The following is a 21,147-nucleotide window of genomic DNA, read 5'->3' on the forward strand; positions in this document are numbered from 1 at the left end:
TATCATCTGGGGACCAATTGTCCCACCATGTGAGCATATTGTGGACATTTTACATCCAAAGACTAACAACAGGGATCTAAATCGACTCAGGTATAGAACCCATGTATTCCTGAGCCCCCTGGCAGCCAATCTGAAAGGGACTGACTGAGAACACACACACAAGCACATGAGGGTCCTTGTCATAGAGAGGCTAGGCAGAGAACCCCTCCCAAGGTTTGCTGCTGCATCTGGTCTGCTCCATGGACATGCCTACGAGTCCAGGGCTGGTCCTTCTAGGTGGCAAATGGCTAAGCTTGCTTCTCTAGTGTGTTACTTCTTCTGATTCTCCTAGGGCCATGCTGATCTTCCCTTACCTTTTGAGAGCACAGACAGCTGAAGAAGCGGCTCCTAACAGCCTGGCATGTTTGGACAGAGCCAGCCTGAAGGACAGTGGCTTTCCTGAGCCTTCGCTGCCCAGCTTGAACAGGCACTTGCAGACAAGTATGTGCTGCAGCTGCTCCTTCCACCAACACTGCATCAGAAACCAAGGCAGTTTTAGCCTCTTGTTAGACTCTGACACATCTGCTGGGTCACTAGCCAGTCTTCGAGAACTGACAAATCATATTAGTCTAGGGACCACACTGAGTCAGGACACTGGCACTCCATGCTCCTTTCTAAGTGTTTGCATCATTTAATGCCTGTGGTCCTTTCAACAACCCACTGTGCTGGATACCAGATCCCTATGAACAGACGAGTAAAGCGAGGGTCGGCAGCTGGGATCCTTGTTTAGGAAGGAAGGAGAATCTGTTTAACTTGGGCTGTGTGGCCCCAAGTCCTACCTGTTTCCTTCCTGTGCACCCTAAGTAAACAATCATTCATGGGAACTGAGAACTAGGAATGAGTCTAGAGCAAGGTGTTGTTTGCTGCCTTTTGGTCATGGATCACAAGTGGTTGATTTCCCTCTTTCCCCCCTAAGCCTTTAAAATGAGCACCTTTGGAATGACAGAACTTTAAGATTTTAGATTTCATCTCCCTGTGTCCACAAAGCTTCCAGGGTATCTGCATACTCAGAGGCTGATGACCACAGTCCAAATGTCAACCTCAAGCTCAGAGCCAGACATGGGCTTAACCATGGACCTGCAGGACTTGGTTGATGCAGTGTGCAGCTGACGGGCCCGTTGAGGCCAGAAGCATGATTCTAAAAAGGGCATTTCTGCCTCACTGATACTGTGTAAATATGTACACCATCCAAATGTAATCAAATAAAATGTTCTGTCTGATGGAAGCCTTCTCCTATATGGCAAATAACTCCAAGGAAAAAGGAGCTTAGCTCCTGGAATAATAAGTAAAATTATTTAAATTCTAGATAAACACCTTTGACGTTTGATACATTCAACATTGGTTCTGTGTATGAAGTTTAGTTATAAGTGGAATCTTTTGCATTCACTCAGGAGAAAAGCATTTTTAAGCAAATGTAGTTTGGGGATTTTCCTTGCATACCATCTGTTTGCTGGTGTCTGACACCTGTATTGGGGACCTTCTGGACTAGTGTCTTTAAGGGATGGCTCTAAGTGCCTCTCCAGGACATGCTGCACCCACCCAGGGGCTTAGGATGGACTCTTGGGGTGGTCATTTATCCTCTGTTAATTTAGCCATTTGAGGCCAGACAGGAAAGAGCAGAAGCATTCTTGCTGTTTCATCTGGGCATGGGGGTGGGCATGTATGGCCTGAACTTGGTATGAGATCCTGTGGGATATATTTGTTGTGTCTTTCTTTCTTTCTTAGTTCTTAGAGAATTTCATACAGTGTGTTTAGATAATATTCAACTACCCCTACCCCAACTATTCTCATCCACCCAAATTTATATCCTTTTTGAAAACATCCATCAAGACCAAATATTCTTGGATATGTGTCCTATCCCTGGAGTGTGGTCAACCTACCAGGGGTAGAAAACTCTCAGAGAAAATTATATCTCCTTCTCTCAGCAGCTAACAATTGCCAATAGCTTCAGGGTGTTACTTATACACTGGGGACCACCAGTGCTAGTTCCTCAGGATGGCATGACCAGCTCCCTCTCAATACTGGGATTTGTTCTGGCTTGGGCTTACTCATGTCTTATACCTACTGTCACAACCACTGTGAATTCAGATGTGCAGATGAATTGCTGTGTCCAGAAGACACTGCTTCCTTGTAGTCATGAACTACCTCTGGCTCTTACTTTTTCTGCTCTCTGTTCTGCAATGATCTCTGAGCCTTGGGAAGATGGGGTTCAGTATATATGTTCCATTTAGGGATGAACATTTTCCAATCTCTTATTGTCTGCATCTTGGCTAGTTGTGAGTCTGTGTTAATCATCATATACTACAAATATAAGCATCTCTGAGAATATAGAACACTTGACAGATTTGTGTGTCAGCCTTGTGCAAGGACCATGCTAATTTTCTCTGTATTCCAATTTTAGTATATGTATTGCTGAGGGGAGTAGTGACATGTATCTTTTTACAACTCCTTGGGTCTCAGAGTCAAGGTTGAGTGTCCAGCTGTCCTGTCTGCACAGAAGGCTTTTGCCAAGTGAAGACACAAGGAAGTGACGCAGGACAGCCCAGCTCCTAACTTTGTCACAAGCCATTGGTTTATGAACATTTCTCCTTGGAAGGTGACCTGGGGCCCCTGAGCCATGGACAGCAGGCCCTCTGGGACAGCGCTGTGCTTGACTTACATACAGGCCAGGGCTTGGCTTGTGCTGTGTGTGGCCTGTATGAGATGATGTTGCACTGGAAGCATTCAGGGATGGCTAGAGGTAGCCCCATCACCAATGACCTCGACTCTATGCACTGCAATGTGGATGAAGCTCCAAATGTGGCTCTCTGGTCTTTCAGCTGTGTGAAAGGTGGTGGAACACAGAGCTGTTGGCCCAGGGCAGCTCCCATTCACTCCCTTGCTGGCCTCTGGGATACTGTGGCTGTCGTTATTTTAGCCACGAAGAGTTAGTAGCTGCTGGTGCCCTCAATAATTCTGATGAATACAGCTGCTGATGTTGATGTTTCATTAGTTTACCCAAGTAGAGGTCTACATTTCTGACTTATGTTTCTTTGAGGTTTAATGGTTCTGGAAGTTAACAACACCCTCTCTGGGGAGTTAACCCTAGACCCTGTAGGTCTCCAGTTCTGTTCTCTGGTCACACTTGGCCTTACTGTGCAGATTTCTTGGTGCTCTGCCTTGATTCCAGTTGCAGAGATGCTATGAGCATTAGAACATAAAGGTGTTTGTTGAATTTTGAGACAGGGTCTCATGTAGCCCAGACTGGCCTTGAACTCAGCCTTCTGCCAATGCTGATCTTGATCTTTTTGGTCTTCTTTGCTTCCACTTCCAAAGTGCTGGGATTACAGGTCTGCACCACCATACCTGACACATGAAGGCATCCATAAAGGCATCCAACATGGGGCTGGGGCTGACTGATCATGCTCTTTTAACAACCCCTCCTCATCTCAGTTGGTATAAAACACAGTTTTTGCCTCTGAGGGTATAAGAGATGGTTTATTCCAAATATGAGTGATCATGGCCAGTGAACACAGATTTATGCCACTCCAAATTCCATGTTTTAATGTGTTAACAGTTTGATGAAGTTTTTATAGTAATGGAACAAAGAAAGTCATAACTTTTTAAGGCACTTTTCAAATACATTGGTGGAAACATTAAGTAGATATGTTGAACCAAAGCAAGGAACTCTTGTGCTCTAGGCCTTAGATGCTATATGATGGATCTTTGTCTTTTTAGCTAGTGTAAACTGGGGTTCTGTTAAGGTGTTCCAAAAGATTTTATGTTAGGTACAGGATGTTAGGTCAGACACAGAGATGGGCAAAGAATGGCTTGCATGAGAACAGCTAAAGGTAACCCAAGATAAATTGTCATTAGGCTCTGGACCTGCAACATACCAACCTCTCCTCATTTATATTCTAATCAGTTAATCAGCCTGGCAGAAGGTTTGGTGGAGGGTACAGCTTCTGAGAAGTTTTGTTCACACTCTGCTTACTGAATGCCATGGCCTTCAACAGCTAGGACAGCCAGGAGATGCACAGCCTAACTCCTCCACCGCCTCCACTTGCGGCTCCATGGCTTTTACAATTTCCCTGCTTTGAGACCTTGCCACTTTTGAACTTAGGGCATAACAGGTTAGTGGTGCTAAGGATGAAAGTGACTCCTGAAGTCCTGGGAAGCCTGGGATAGCTGGTCACCCACCTAGGTGAGGGCATCCAAGCTTTGATCCTGATCTAATCTCATATTTGGCACTGAGAATTTCTTAGTTTGTCTTGCTCTTCATTCCCCCCTCCACCCACAAGTTCATAGCAGGACCTGCCCCACTACCAGCACCAGCTGGCTTTTGCATCTTGAGTAATGACTGAGAAGTTGCTTGCTGTGTTGGCCCTACCCAACTAGCCGTGGTCAGTGAAAAACAGGCTACAGAAGTCAGGGGGTCCATCTTACTTCTGTTTTGGTGGCTCCCTGGGTCAGACCCCAGCACTGGCAGTTTGGTGTTGGTGTGAGGTCTGCTTGGAGAGCCTGAGACTTTTAAACCTCTAACACTGAGATCGATTTGGCATTATAGCTACAGTGTCAGGTTGGCTGTGGTTGTGACCTGGAACCCTGGGAAGAGGAAAGCAAGCGGCACACCTGAGGTCCACAGGGACCAGGGACACAAAACTTACTAATTATCCATTTTTTTTCAAGGATGGAACCATTTTTTTTCTGTAGTCAGTAATCAGGGAGCAGGTAGATGCTGTGACCTTTGGGCAGGGCCAGTCAGACAAATCTGCAGAGACTGAAGGAGGATTGCAGGGAAAAAAGCCAAACAGGAATCTGTTTACCCTTTAAGCCAGGTATTTCACTGTTGCAGAGCTTTTATTAAAATGCTTCTCTCAGAGGAATCACGTGGCTTTTCTGGGCTTGAATACTCAGACTTTGTGTCTAAAGGTCAGTCAGCAAAGAGCTCAAATCCGATGGTAAAGAGCAGAGGTGGTGGTGAGGCCCCACTGAGCAGAAAGAAGCGGTACAGCGGCCCTCCCCATTTGAGAGCTCAGCTCCAGCACCCAGTTAATGCAAGAAGAGAATTCTGCTTCATGTATTTCAAAATTAACACAACAGTCCAGCCTCTCTTTGGAGAACAAATGCCAAATATAGCATTCACACGTCCAGTCATATAGGAGAAATGGATCGGACCAGACTTGTGGATGTAATACAAGACCACCTATCCACCCACCCACCCATGCACACACCGGTCTATCCACATACCCATCCATCTACACACATATCCATCTATCCACCCACCCATATCTACCCACCAATGAACCAAACTCACCTACCCATCACCCCTCTGCTCACCAATCTACCCACCCATCCACATACCTACTCACCCACCTATATATCTATCTGCTCTTCTGCCTGTCCACTCATCAGTTCACCACATTCACCTATCCATCCACCTACTCACCCGCCCACTCATTCATCCTCCTGTACATATATAAACATATTCGGTGTCCCAGGCCTTTTCAAGACACCATTGGAAATGAATGAAAACAAGCCAGCGTCTGCTCCCAGCCAAACTTGGAAGGAAGAGGAAGGGCAAACTTTATACAAAATGACACCTAATGGTGAAGTCTGAGGAGAATGGTGGGTTCAAGGAGTGTGGACCATGGGCCAGAACCTTGAAGCTTTGGTCAGTCTGACTTCTAGGGGTGATATCTGAAGGAAAATTGGCTGAGGTAGAGTTTGGAGAGTGGTGGGTGGGGTGGGAAAGAAAAATTTTCCAAATGTAGGGAACAAGTGGGTAGTATAAGACACGGACAGAGTGAAGCCTGGATAAGCACCATTGAGCTTTGCAGTCTGGTGATTTGATTTCTTCAGCACCTGTAAGCCAAATCCTGGGGCTTCCTGGGCTACTGTGATGGTTCTCCAACAATACAAGTCTATTTAATATGGAGATCTTGAAGACTTGAACAATTTGGAAAAACTCTCAGAAGAATTACGTAGGTTATTTGGAAATCAATATGGTGGTTTTTCAGAAAATTCGGAATTGATCTACCACAAGACCCAGTTATACCACTCTTGGGTGTATACCCAAAGGATGCTCAATTATACCACAAGGACACTTGCTCAACTATGTTCAAAGCAGTTTTATTTGTAATATCCAGAACCTAGAAACAATCTATATGTTCCTCAACTGAAGAATGGTTAAAGAAAATGTGGTACATTTACACAGTGGAGTATTAATCAGCTGTTAAAAACAACGACATCATGAAATTTGAAGGCAAATCGATGGAACTAGAAAAAAATCATCCTGAGTGAGGTAACCCAGACCCAGAAAGACAAACATGGTATGTACTCAATTATTAGCTGTAAAATAAAGGATAACTATACTACAATCCACAGACCCAGAGACTCACTAGGTAACAAGGAAGGTTCAAGGGGGGAATGTCCAGATCTTCCTGGGAAGGGGAAATAGAGGAGACTTTGTGAGTGGACTGCAGGTGGGTGGGGATGGGAACATGAGAGATCAGGCTATGGGGGTAAAGGGGGAGAGTACCAAAAGAGACTACTGGAAGGGGGTGTGTGTTTCAGGGTCAGATTAAAAACCTGGTGTGAGGGAATCTCCCAGGAATCTACAAGGATGACTCCAACTAAGATTCCTAGCAACAGTGGATACATAGCCTGAACTGGCCATCTCCTGTGACCAGGCAAGACTTCACGTGGAGGGAGTGGGAAACCAACCCAGCCACATAAACTTCGATCTACAGTCTGTCCTGCCTATGGGATGTGCTGGGGTAAGGGTGGTCTAGAGATTGAGGGAGTGGTCAACCAATGACCTGTCTAGCCTAAAACCCATGGCAGGTGAGTCATGAAACCCCTGAAAATGCCTAGAGCACTAAGACCCACAGGCTAGATGACCCAGAGACCTGTGATGGAACCAAACATGACTGGAGGGGAAAATGTCCGTGTAATGATGCCTAATGATATTCTGATATACTCATAGATTGGTGCCCAGCCCAACTGTCATTAGAGAGGCTTCATCCAGCAACTGAAGGAAACAGATGCAGACCCACAGACAAACATTAGGTGGAGCCTGAGGAATCCTGCAGAAGAGGGGGAGAGAAGATTTTAGCCAGAGGGGTTAAGGATACTGCAAGAAAACCCACAGAATCAATTAACCTGGGCTCACAGAAACTGAACCGACAACCAAGGAGCCTGTGTGGGTCTGACCTAGGCATTCTCTATATATGTTACAGTTGTGTAGTTTGGTCCTCTTGTGGGATTCCTAACAGTGGGAGCTGAAACATGAATCTTAAATTGTCTTATAATAAAAAACCAGGAACCAGATATTGAGGTAAATGCTGAAAGATCAGAGAGACAAAGGAACAACCCACTGCCATGTCTTACCTCTAGGACTCCTCAGCCTGAAAAAGTCTTTAGTTTCTGTCTCCTCATGCCTTATATACCTTTCTCCACCCAGCCACTAAAGGCATGTGTGCTTCCCAAGTACTGGGATTAAAGGTGTGGGACACCACTGCCTGGCTCTGTTTCTCTCCTACACTGGATCAATCTCATGTAGTCCAGGGTGGCTTTGAACTCACAGAGATACAGATGGATCTCTACCTCCCAAGTGCTAGGATTAAAGGTGTGTGCTACCATTACCTGGCCTCTATGTTTAATCTAGTGGCTTGTTCTGTTCTCTGATCTTCAGGCAAATTTTATTAGGGTACACAGTATATTACCACAGGGAGCGTGGGCTGTCTCTGACTCTTTTACTAGCTTTTGGGACCCTACTACTCATACTGGGTCATCTTGCTTATCTTTTATACATGGGAGGTGCTTAGTCTTACTTCAACTTGATATGCCATGTTCTGTTGATATCCATGGGAGATATACCCTTTTCTGAACACAAACAGAGGAGTGGATTGGGGGTTGAGAATGGGAGTGGTGGGGAGGGACTGGGAGGAGAGGAGGGAAGAGAAACTGTGGTCAGGAGGTAAAATAAGCAAATCAATCAATTAATTAAAAAAGAATTACATAGCCGGGCGGTGGTGGCGCACGCCTTTAATCCCAGCACTCGGGAGGCAGAGCCAGGCGGATCTCTGTGAGTTCGAGGCCAGCCTGGGCTACCAAGTGAGTCCCAGGAAAGGCGCAAAGCTACACAGAGAAACCCTGTCTCGAAAAACCAAAAAAAAAAAAAAAAAAAAAAAAGAATTACATAGGTCAGAAATAATAACAAAATGAAGAAAAAAATTGAACGACATCCTTTTCCTGTGTTTCTATCATGGAGTCTTTCTCCTTCCTCATTAGGATTCCAGTCACATTGGATTTAGGGCCATCCATAATAACATCTGTGGTACCTCTATCTTCTGCTTAAATCACCTTTGAGGGCAGTAAGATGGCTCAGCAATCGGAACTCAGTCCTGATGGCCTGAGTTCCATGCTTGGGACTCTTATGGTAGAAAGAGAGAATTAGCTCCTTCAAGTTGTTCTCTGACCTCCACACACATGCTTTGGTATGCTTATGTGAATTCATGTGCACATATACAACAAATGCAATAAAATATCTATAAAGTCACCTTTGCAGGTATTAGGGAGCAGGACTTCTTCAGGTATGTGGGAGCCATTCAACAGTTCAACCTATAGCCCTGCCCTATAAGTCCGTGTCATTAACTAAAGGTTCTACCTTACACCAAGCAGGAATCTGTTTAACGCTAACTGTGCCCAGTATGGACGTTTATGAACACTTGTGCATGTGTGTCAGTGTGGACTCTGGCACATCATTGGTGCACCCAAGACGAACACATGACCTCTGGTGGGTACAAAAGGATATACCACAGGGCTTGGGTTTGACACATGACCCTTGGTGGGCACACTGAGGTAGATTGCAGCCTTAGGTGGACACATATCTGAGGTTGGAACTCCTGAGAGTTCCTGAGCAAGATTCTTGCACCCTCACTTCATGGTGGGGCTCTTGTGAGAAAATTAGAAAGAGTTAAGAAAATAGGACAAGGAAATGAAGGGGCTAGGAGCAAGCATGGATTCAGGTGGAGTCCAACTCACCCTGGTGCCAAAGGGATGTCAGATAGGGTTGGCTTGGTGATAGGCTAGGCCTGAGGCAGGCCCTGGGGCCAGGCCACAGTGTAGGCTAGTGGAGCATCACCACAGTGTGTGTGGGGTGTCACAGCTGATGGGTGAAGGAAATCCCACACATGGGGAGAGGCTCCAACAGTACCTACAACTAGAAAGTCGACTTTCCTGGATGATGCCACACCCTCCTCAAGCCACCACACTGATGCATGTTTTTACCCAGAATGCACCAGTGCTCTTGGCCCCCATCCTCACCTACACACACTGTCAGACTTTTTAGGGTTAGCTGTTTCAGGACTGTGAAGGTTTCCTTGTGGTTCTTTGATAATGAGTGAGTCTGAGCCCTTTCACTGGATTCTGACCACTTAGCCACCCTCCTTTGGAGTGAATCTGCTGGTTAGGATCTGGATTGTACCCAAATGGACCTCTGTCCTAAAGGCTTGGCTTCTAGTTTCACATTGTTAGGAGGTGGTTGACCCTTTAGGAAGCAGAGGCTAGTGGAGGGGGTTAGGTCAGAGGCAATGCTCTTGAAAGAGATAGTGTTCCTGTTCTAACCTCCTGTTCTTCCTCCCTTTCATGTCCCATCCCATGATGGATCCATTTTGATACTCATGGTTGCCATGATGGTTGTGCTGCTGCTGCCCTGAGCCAGTAGGACCAACCAACCAGTCATGGACTGGAATCTCCAAAGCTGTGAGCCAAAACAACCCTTTTTTCTTTATGAGCAGGTTTCCTTGGGTGTTTGCTTCAGTACTAAAGATGAATCACTCGGTATCCATTCATGATTTTTGTCTGTTTTCCTCAAAGAACCACCATTTTATTGATTTGTAAGAGCTCTTTACATATTCAGAGCATACACCTCCCACTCCCTTGCTCCTTAGGACATTTTCTGAATCATGTGTTGTAGTGAGCACTAGGCAAGTCAATCTCCAGCCATGATGTTCTTCACAGCTCCTTCTAGGTTTGGATGCCTGTAAAGCTTGGAAGAGCAGCTAATGTTTCCAAGGATTGGTGTAGTGGCTGCCCCAGTCCTGAGGCATCGTCTACATAGGGTTCCCTGTGTTTTCTCAAGGTGCTTGTCCACATCACTCATCTCTGAGAGCTCTGGCTGCCACTTAGCCCCCATGCTTTCTCCTCTTGTGCTGTGCAGGGTATAGTGTGAACAGCTAAAAGCTGGAGGCTGGGAAGGGGGGGGATAGGAAGTAGTTCCAGCCCTGTGTATGTCCTGAGCCACAGACATTGGCTAGTGCACCCCTCCCCAAACCCCTCAGCAAGCACAGCGGTATGTATAGCTTCAGAGTGGCTTGCAGTATAAACAGTGGCCACAATCAAACAGGAAGTTGATCGATCACCCTTGAGGCTGCTACGGCCAGCATTCAGGCAGTGGGCCCTGGCAGTGAGGCTTTTGCTCACTCTGTGGATCTGGGGTCAAGGTAGTTGATTCCCTAATAACTTTTCAGTGGACCAAAACCTGAAGGAAGTGAGGTTGTTTTTTTGGGGGGAGGGGGTCTGGCATAGGTCATGTGGATGGAAGTGTTTGTTCTATCATGGGTTATAGGGAGACTATTGTATTGTTATGGTGTCGATGACTACATAACTTGTTACAAGTCACACTAAACCAAGCATAAGGTTTCCTTTAGGTGTGGCTTGGTCTCTCAATGTCCAAGGAATCCCTCCAGTCACAGAATAGGATATAGAACCTAGAGGCCCACTCAGAAGATCCCAGGATTTGTCTCTGAAAGGAGATCTCAGACAGCTGTTGTGGTTGGGCTGCGGGACAGAATCTGGATGTGGAGGGAGCTGACAGGATGCTGATTGGAGAAAGACTGGAGGAAGGTGGGCAGGTAGACAGTGTGTCCTACTGAAATGAGCAGGTGAGTGCCACATACATCTCAGGGGTATAGACCTGGAACAGGGTCATTACTATACCTAGCACACATGTGAGAGAGTCCCACATATGAACTTGCTCCAGGTTTGGGAGAAGCAGGTGTGGAGGTGCATGGGAAATGTAAAGTGAGGTAGGAGACATGCTGAGGGGTATTTAGATGGAAGAATTCTCTCTAGGGGAGCTGGACACACCCCTCTTTCCCATGTATGAGCAGGTAAGCTGGATGCTGTATATAACAGCCAAGAAACACATGGCAACAAGGATGAGCCTGTTTCCAACATATATTTCTTTTATTGTTTGTAAGGACCCATACAAGGTACTATGAAGACAAAAAGCAGATGCTGACAACACCTGGATATCTACATGGAGCCATTCCTCCCAGAGGAGGCAGTAAGCCTGATCCTTCTCAGACACACTGCACTCCTGAAGCCAGTAGCCCTGCATTTCCACCTGGTGGCACACTCAAATCCCTCATGCCAATGCCTGCTTGCAGAGAACACCAAGTTTGGCTCTCCCAGACAGACATGTGGTACCATTTCTGTGGGATACAGGCCAGGCCAAAGTTCACATTTATTAACTCAAAGGAAAATCATAACATCCACTTTTTACTCCAGGGGCTAAAGCCAGCACTCTGTGGGAAGGTGGTTCTTGGTCTACCTTCTTCCTATGGCATTGCTAATTACTCTTGTAAACAAAAACAGGGACATCAGCAAACAGATTTGAACAAACTAACCTTGCATTTTGAGAATAATTTTGATTCACACATACATATGATTTTAAAAAGCCATTTATAATATGGATAATGTCCATTGATGTGATGGGAGCCTCTGGGAAATCAAACCCATGAGTGGGTGTTTCCCCAAAGATCAGGCAGGACTCCAGGCCAAGGATATGATCTTTTTCTTTGGGACCCTGTGCAGAGCAGGTGTCCAGGGGTTGGGACACACTGTGAGGAACACACTTTTTCTGTGGCCTTCAATTCCATACTGAAATGACCACAGCTGAGCAGGTCTCCCAGGGGCTAGGAGTAGGGGTTGTATCCCAACCTTATTTCATGTCTATTTATCTTAGCTATAAAGGAAAAAACATAGAATCTCTGGCCACTTGCACCAAGTCCCTTGTCTTCCGTGGCTCAGAACAGACCCTGTGTGTGTGTGTGTGTGTGTGTGTGTGTGTGTGTGTGTGTGTGTGTGTGTGTAATGTATGATCAGGATGCTAAGGTCACAGTGTCTGCTCAGAGCCAAGCACCAGGAAAGCACTTGGCATGTGTTAACTGTCTTTTCTACCTTCTACACAGCAGAAAAAACAGGATACTTGACATTGTAAATTTGAGCAAAAGAAAGGGTCTAGGCAGCTACTGTGAGCACGAGGATTCTGGCACAGTGTATATACAGGTACCAAGGTCCCTCTCCTAGATTGCAGGGGACAGTAAGACCTGTTCTTCCAGGGTGACCACAGATGGGGGAGTGAGCCTTGCAGGGACCAGATACCAGCCAAATATTTTCCATCCAGTAGGGACAGGGACACAGTTGACCTCACTGTGTAGAGATGTGTGTTCTTACAACCACATACACACAGAGGCCTCTTCCTTTGTAGCATGGATTAGGTGTGAACAGTCAAACACTGAAGCCCGAGCTTTGATTGTTTTTCCATACAGCAAAGGGGAAGGGTAGAAGCGGCCCTCCTTTCTTGATGCCTGGGTTTCCTTTAGTGGCTCCCTGTCCTGCTGTTGTGAGATGGCCCACTTGGCTGCTGTCCCCTTCCACTTTACACCAACAGCCAGTGGCGCAGCTGGAAAGAAAGCATCATTTATTCAGAAGTGAGGAACAGACCTTACAATTGTCACTTATGGGCCAGTGGCCCTGTGATGAAATCAAGATGGACTCAACTCAACAGGTGGCACCACTACCCTATGGGGAGCTTACCACTGGTGGATGCCACTCTTGAGGGGCACCAAGAGCCAATGGCCTGGTAAACTTTAAAGTACTAAATTGCTTGATGAAGAAGAGACATGAAAACTAGGTGCAGTGGCTAATGTCTGTAATCGTAACACTTAGGAGGCTGAAGCAGGAGGATTGCTATGAGTTTGAGGCTAGTCTGGGCTACAGTAAGATTCTGTCACAACAAAAGAAAAAAAAGCAGAATAAAGCAAAAATAAAACAGAACAAACATAACAACAAATAATCATGCCTGTGGAGCTCAGTTGCTTAGAAGGCCAGAGTACTGGCCAGCATATTTGTGACCAGCAGTTGGAGTGAGATATGCAGTACATCTTTAGATCCAGGGCTAGCTCCATATTATCCTCCTACTGAGTTGGGAGTAGCCCAGTAGTGTCCTTCTCCCTTGCATGCTAAAACTCTGTTGGGTCCATTCCAGGGGGTGCTGCACTCCGAAGCCTGTTTTGCTGGGTGTGGGCCAGGTGCTAGTGGAGGGGGCATCGTGGATGGTGCTTATGGTGCTGACGGTGCTGATGATGCTGATGGTGTGGATGGTGTTGATGATGCGGGGACTGAGACCAGAAGCCTCCTGTTCTGCTGTCTGCTCAACTTGTTTCTGATCATGAGCCAGTTGTGGACAATCACTGACTGGAGAGATCCGTGCTGCTAAGTGTTTTCAAAACATGGCTCATAAGTCTGTTGTCTGACACACTGAATCAGAGATAGGAGAGAGGCCATGGCCATTGCTGCCACATGATAATCTTTTGGTTTCCTCTCAAATGGCTCTTTGGGGCTTCTTCAGTTCTGGTCTGAACATGCCACAGCATGGCCCGAGGTGGGCAGAGCCTAAGGCAATCTGCAGGTTAGGCCCACACAGGCACTGGCCAACTGTGGCTTGGGGCCCAGAAAAAAAAACAGAATTCTGGCTGAGGGTACACAGAGAAGGGCCAGAACCCAGAATTCTGTCCAAGTGCAGCAGATCTGGGGACAGCCCCACTCCCTCTGTCCCTGTCACCAACAGAAGCAGGCAATTAGGTGATAGCCAGAGAAAGGAGGGCACAGGGTGACTTATATTTTAAAAACCAGGAACATTGAGCTCTGAGCAAGGATCATCAAGAACTAGAACCCAGAACCTAGAGCCTAGCGTTCAGGGTCCAGGACAGGAGATGTTGCAGCTGGCACAATGGTTATGTGCGGGATACTAGAAAAAGTGACTGACGTGTATGAATCCAGAGATAGAGCAAATGAGGCTCAAATGGTAGCTACTAGAGCAGTGGGTTTGATTAGAGAGACAGGGCTAAATTATGGGCTGTTGACATAGTGGAATATTACTGAGCAGGCAAAATGGATGGACCAGAGCTACACTCAGATTTCTGACCAAAGGGGAATGACAAGACTGAATTTACCATCTGAAACAGCTTCAGTTGAACACCACAGATATCCATGGGGTTTGAAAACACTGGACATCAGATGGCCATGGTTAAATGATACCTCAGGACGAATGAATGAGGCAGCCACCCAGACTGCTGCCTGGAGGGTCTCTGGATTTCAGAGTGCAGTCAGAGCCCAGAAAACTCCCTGGAATGTGAAGGACCTACGTGGCTGGAGCTTGCTGGACAGAGCAGCAAAGAGTACCTACAGAGATGGGCTGAGTCCTGAGCAGCAAGTGTGACACCAGAGGAGCCTTGGGACAGGGTATGGGAACTGGCCTGGGACCTGTGGGGCTGGATCAGTGCCTGCCCCTGCAGCTGTATTGGAAACCCTTACTCAAGCCTGTGAGATGGCTGAGAGACAGATCTATGCCAATGCTTCTTGGGGCCCACCCAACAAGTCTTAAAAAGCATACCTCCAAAGATCCAAGGAGCTCCAAGGATATTTAAAGGTATTGAAAATATTCAGTTAGGTGTGGTGACATATTCCTCTAATACCAGCACTCAGAGAGCTGAAGCAGGTGTATCTCTGTGAGTTCAAGACCAGCCTGGTCTGTATAACAAGTTACAGACCAGCCAGAGTTACATAGTGAAACCCTGTCTAAAATAAAAACCAAACCAAAACAAAATATCCAATATATAGGGGTCTGGGAGAGGGCTCAGTTGGTAAGTGCTTGCTTTGCTGGCACGAGGGCCTGTGTTCACCCCAGGAATCTGTAGAAATGTCAGGCATGGTCCTGAGGACGACACCAGAATATCCTAGGGTGTTTTTCCAGCCTCTACAGACATGCACACCTACACATGCATGCACTGACTCCCACCCCAGCATGCACACACAGATGTTAAAAAAATATCCAGGATGCAATGAGAAAAAGGCACATGCCTTGGCTCTGATTAAACTTTACCAGAAACAAAAAGCAAAACTTAAAAAAGCTCTAGTGAGCAAAGCCTGACACTGACCCCAACTGACAGAAAAGTTCAAATCTCAGATGATCTCACTGTGTTTGTTCAAAAAGTTAAGAGGAGACATGGAAGATACAAAAGGACCCCAAACAAACCTCAAAGAAGAAACTGTAACAGGCAAGAGGGTAAGCCTTCTGCACAGGCTCACAGAAGATTACACATTCCAGAAAAACACCAACTAATTTTAAAACGAGTGGATGGATCAATAAAGGCAGAGGAAGTTCCCAGTGATTCAGTAGGCACAGAAGCATGGGCAGGGAGATACATCAGAAAGCATCCAAAGGGTACAGAGGAAAATTCAGGGAGTGAGCAGATAATGTATAGACCAGTGACCAGAGCCACTGTGCAACTGCGCCCCTGAAATCCAAATGTGAAAGCATCCAAGTGTGGATAGGTGTCCCAAAGGGCCCAGGCACGTACTCTAGAGTCCAGGGACAAAATAGAAGAGTAAAGGGGGGTTTTAAAGCACAGCTGTGAAGGGCCCTTAGGACCGGGGGGCTGTGAGCAAAGTGAAAGGATCATAGACACCTGAAGGTGGGGAGTAGGTTGTGAGAGCTCATTAAGGAGATGTCTCAAGGATCTGTTTTTAAGAACCCAGAAAATGATCCAGGAAGGAAAAATGCACACTGAAAATGTGGTGAAGTCACATCGTCAACCCCAGGTCATGGTTCGCACAAAGCAGTAACACAGTAAACCCACAGCAGCAATGTCTAACTCGTGGGCTAAAAGGATGGGCATGGAACCTAAGACAATGATCTGGTAACCAGTAGCAGGGTTAAGTCGTCGTAATTGATATTTAAAAGGTGAGTTGAGATATTAACTTTGGACTTTGAGGGAACTATGTGCCACCCTCAAAGACAACTATTTAAAGAATTAAAACATGCAGGTTCCAAGCAAGTGGAAACAGATGAGTGGAGTAAGAAAAAGCAAAAAGCTCAACCAAGAAGGCAACAAGGAGGAAATAAAAACAAAACAGGACAAACAACTAAAGGTATCAAGATGAAGCTCCCCTGTATGTGAGTGGCTCAGTCGACCTTGTCGGATCATCAGGGTGAAACTTGAGGCTTATGTTAGTGTTGAAAAAGACACCCAAGTCTTTGGGCCACGGAGGAAGCGAAAGGGATGGTTTTACAAAAGCCAAAGATACCAGGTGCAGCTACATTCACCGTCAGAGCATTGTGCGAGGGACAGCCTCTGCACATGCAGCTCACGGCACATGTCACCCACCTGTGGGACACAAGAACTCACCTGGCCTCAGAGAGGGCAGAAGTGAACCCAGGGGTCTGAGGATCCTACTCTTTCGTTGGTGCCTCCCCGGCCTGCCTGCTTTCCCATGGACGCCTGACCAGGCCTGACTATTCTCACTCAGTTTGGCCTCCCTGCCCTCAGGTACCCTGATGGACATCTGACTAACTCCAGGCTTTCATGAGCCTTTCCTTGTGAACCCCAGCCCTTCTGGCCCTGCTTCCTGAGTTACTTCAGGCCCTCTGTCTCATGGTCCTTTTCTTGTCATCTCTCCAAGAATGGAGGGCATAGATCCCAGGGACCCTCACATTTGTCCCTGCAGGGCTCTTCCCCTCATGCAGGCATCCCTGCCAATGTCACCCTGGCTGCTCATCTCCATGAACAACTTCTACTGCCCTGTCCACCACCTCAGGCTTCTGGGTGGCCCTAGATAGCATCAAAGATCTGCTGGTGTGGCAAGTGCGTTTCTGTACACAGCTTCCCGGTCTTCTGGGGCTGCTAGAGCAGCTGTGGGTCCTATGGGTGTTAGAGCAGTTAGAGGATACTATTCAAGTCTCTCTGAATCCCCTCCGAGGGTTGAACAGGGTGTCAGACTCACCGTGAACTGGCGCACCTCCCCTCTGTCCACTAGCTGGCGGTCTTTCTCAGGTGTGATGGCATAGGCCAGTTTCTAAGAGAGAATGGGGTTGTTGGTATGGCATGGGGCCCAGGTTGGCACAGACCAGCCAGCACCCACTATAACAATGAGGACTCCCACAAAAGGAGTCAGGCTCAGGGGCCACACCTCAGGTCCTTAACTCTGAATGAGAGCAAACCAACGACGCTCTGAAACACAGTGAGTGCAGTGCTAGCTGAGATCTCGATCCCTCAGTGGATTCACGCAGGTCCCTCAGGGTCTGTTACTTACCCCTTACAGGAAGTATTGCTTCCTTCTACTCATCCGTTCTTAGAGCCTAGATGTCACCTGGGCCCCCAGAATAGACTTCAGGTCCCAGGATTGTCTTTGATTCTCAGCTGGACACTGTGGCAGCCCTATTCCTTCTAAGTTTGGCAGAAGGGCTGTCCTCTGACCACACACTCTGCTTCTGTTCTAGACCCAGTATGGCCAGACTGACAGAGGGACCTCTGAGTGCCAACCTGTGAGATGAGGGACCTGCTGCAGTGTCCAACACCAAGGGACACTGGGGCTCCATGGTGGAGTCCTTGGGCCCTACAAGTACAAAGGGCTTTGCTGCTCAATCCAGGGAAACCGCTTTAAGGAGGCCCTGGAACTCAAGTGTGAATGGTCTCTGGGAACTATTAGTCCACACACAATTCCATCATATAAGTTATTCCTCCAGGAATAGTAGCCAGGGCGGGTCAAACAGGACATGTAGGCATAGACTGGTATCACATAGACACATGGGTGCACAGAGGCAAATCATATATACACACTGGCACACATGTGCACACAAGACAAATAAGTATGTATAGTCAGTCATAGATGTGATGTGCATGCACACACACACACACACACACACACACACACACACACGGTCACAATTGTAGGCACACCAGCACACACAAACATAAATATGGCATACACATACATACTCCTCTTTCCTGTTACAACAGCCCATTATTGCCATCATGGCCCCACCTCCAGCCTCCTGCTGGCTGAGATGGTCCAGGGATGGGGACACCTGAACTATTAGGGTGAGGAGCCCTCTTGAAAACACCCACCTCTCGGAAGGACCCTGGCAGGCTGCAGAACTTATAGGTTGCATAAATGGGCACCATGGCCATTGAGGATGTGGCAATGATCCAGCCCAGTGCATTGGCCCAGTCTGGGAAGATGTAGTCTCCATAGTGTGGGGGTCTGAAGGTCACAATGCTGACCACGACCACATACTGAAATAAATGGGCACAGAGGTCAGGCACACAGGCAGGTGTGAGGATAGAGCACAAAATCAGCAAGTGATCCACAGGTTTCCTAGCCACACAGGCCACAAGTGCCATCCCCGCTAGGCTACCTGGGCCTGGCCCAAGCAATACAACATCTTCCTGAGGCACCAATGGCATACCTACACACATGCTGTGTAACTACACATGTGCTTCATTCCTACATATGTGTGCTTACATGTGTGCCTACCTGACTGCTTGTGCCTAGACTGCACCCAATACATGCACTATGTATTTATACCCTGTGCTTGCACATGTACAGTGTACTTAAACATGTGCTTCATACTACACCTGTACTTTGTACCTATACATGATTGGCATGAACTGCATAATTACACATGGTCTTTGTACCTGGGCACAATAGCCCTTCCCAAACATAGGAAGTCCAGTCATGTGCATTAGGATGCATTTTTAGGAGCCAATTCTCACTTGTGTATTTCTCAGGGTCAGCAAAGTTTACTGTCCATCTTGGAAAATGCATTTGGACAAACATATCTCATACTTGGTTTTTGTTCCAACAGATGACACATTTCTTAGAAAGCACTGTGTCTGACAAAGCTACACCCCTACATGTAAGTTGATTTTGATCTGGTCAGTTTGTTGGGGAGTATGATCTGCTGCAGAGGTCACATAATAACATGCCTTCAGTGTGTACTGCATGCTGTGGCCAGGAGATAGATAACACAGTGACTTAGAGGAACACGAGGTAACATTTTATTTTCTGCTAAGATCGTAACTTTATATGAAATGGGTTTTAAATTGGGCTTAAAATTACATAAATTATGCTTCCATGAAGTTGGTGGGATGAACTGCTTAGCATAATTTATAGGTTTTATCTAATACCATGAAGCAATATAGAATGGAGCTCAAATACTTCATCGTGTCTCCTAAGATCGAGGTCAGCTCTTTCATGTTGGGGAGGGGCCTTGTCAACTAGGAGATAGGATAGTTAAAAAAGGATCAACTGTTTCAGTCAGAGACAAGAAGCCAGTGCTGTGGGGGTTCCCAGGCAGGTCCCCCTGGCCATTGATACTGGCTGTATCCTACCTATGACCAACTGAGTGGGTGCAAGAGTTTCCCTCAGGCTGCAGAGGGCTGTGAGCTGGCTTGTGTAGCTACATATATCAGTTGGATCTACGTCACTGCTAATTGCTGCATGAAGCCAGGTGAGCTCTCTGACATCTTTCTCAGTGATCTCAAGGCATTGGAATGGATTCAAGGGCAGAGGCAGGAAGTGTCTAGGCTCATGGTTCTCACCAGGAGGAAGCAGGGGCTGACCAGTTTCCAGCATAGCCGCCAGTACAGGTTGGGTCTCTGCCCTGTCATCTGCTTGATGTCATCGCTGAATTGCTGGACACCTAAGGAGGAAGAGATAGCCATGGGACTGGTCATGAAACTGGGCATACATAGGTTCTTCTTGACACTAGGGTCCTCACTCCTCAGACCCCATACCCCTGATTATACTCAGCCTACACTAATTGACTCTGATGATGCTTCCAAGAGGCCTGTGGTGAGTTGAGGGCCCAGCAATACTCCGTCCCTACCCTGCTAGAGCTCCTTCTCCAGGTCCCACATCCTCCCTACCTCCTTCTGCAACAGCAATTTCCCACCTGTCAAACACTGTGGCAAAACACATCCAACACGAAACTTACTATTTTGAGGATCAACTCAGTGGCTACCATCATTACTTTCCATCTTCAGAGTTTTCTAATCTTCCCCAACTGAGATTCTGTCCATTCAACTCCAAATCCCACCCCAACACTTAGCATTCCACTCTGTTTCTAGGGACTTGGTCCCTTGAGGGATCATATGTAGGTGGCACCACAGTATATGTCCTTTGGGGACTTGCTTGCCTCAGTTAGCATGTGTCCCTGGGGTTCATCCATGTTGGAGCATGTGCCAGAATCTCTTCCTTTTTAAAGGCTGAGTATTCCAGTGTGTGTGTGTGTGTGTGTGTGTGTGTGTGTGTGTGTGTGTGTGTGTGTGTATCTGTGTGTGTGTGTGTGTGCGCGCACGCGTGTATGTGTGTAATGATTTTTAATTTAAAGCTATCTCTAGACATTTAATAAATGGTATTTCTCTCAGCCGTACACTTTAGAAACATCCTTCAGCAATATTATTCAGCTTTTCTTATTCAGGAATTGGTAAGGAGATCTCAACAGTAACTCTCTTCACCACTTCTGGCCTGGTCTCTGGCTCATGGGACTGCAGTAGGGTGCCCAGCTTTGAAAAACTCAGCAGACCTCATGGTCTCATCAGAAAGAGTCTCTGACTGGAGCTCCGATCAAGGTCTCCTGCTTAGAGCTCCATTCATGTTCCAGGACACCACTAGAACCCCACTGTGGCAAAAAGACTGGGGGTGGGAGGGAAAGGGTGGACCACAGCCAAACACTTGAGGCCCCCAGGATCCTGCAGCTCTTAGGAGGCCTGTGAGCAGCTTGAGACCCCAAGGGACACTTAGCACATACATGGCTGATGGGCTATTCTCACAGGAGGACCTATGGTTCTGACTTATGCTCAAGCAACTCGGCTGGTCCAGGTTCCTGTCCAGTAGGTACATGTGAGATGCACCTGTGGGAAGTGGCCATGGTTTGACATCCCTCTCACAGACCAACTGAATTATATGACCAAGGTACCTGCAATGACAGGG

At 47.0% G+C, this 21,147-nt stretch overlaps 1 protein-coding gene and 1 non-coding gene across 2 annotated transcripts in view; both read right to left on the reverse strand.

The window, feature by feature from the left end:
* Window positions 1–2,360: 2,360 nt before the first annotated feature.
* On the reverse strand, window positions 2,361–2,464 carry LOC131922076 (U6 spliceosomal RNA). The gene has a single exon (XR_009382192.1). It is a non-coding gene; the product is annotated as a U6 spliceosomal RNA (small nuclear RNA).
* A 10,284-nt stretch (window positions 2,465–12,748) lies between these two features.
* The window catches only part of Slc6a3 (solute carrier family 6 member 3), a 36,489-nt gene continuing 28,090 nt past the window's right edge, over window positions 12,749–21,147 (reverse strand). Inside the window, exons 11-14 of the mRNA XM_059276626.1 lie at window positions 19,755–19,855; window positions 18,279–18,446; window positions 17,155–17,226; window positions 12,749–12,772 (exon numbers count right to left, since the gene is read on the reverse strand). Coding sequence (XP_059132609.1) covers window positions 12,749–12,772; window positions 17,155–17,226; window positions 18,279–18,446; window positions 19,755–19,855 — 365 coding nt within the window. The remainder of the gene's footprint in view (window positions 12,773–17,154; window positions 17,227–18,278; window positions 18,447–19,754; window positions 19,856–21,147) is intronic.

Source organism: Peromyscus eremicus, chromosome 11 (genome assembly GCF_949786415.1).
Source record: "Peromyscus eremicus chromosome 11, PerEre_H2_v1, whole genome shotgun sequence".
Lineage (NCBI taxonomy): Eukaryota > Metazoa > Chordata > Mammalia > Rodentia > Cricetidae > Peromyscus > Peromyscus eremicus.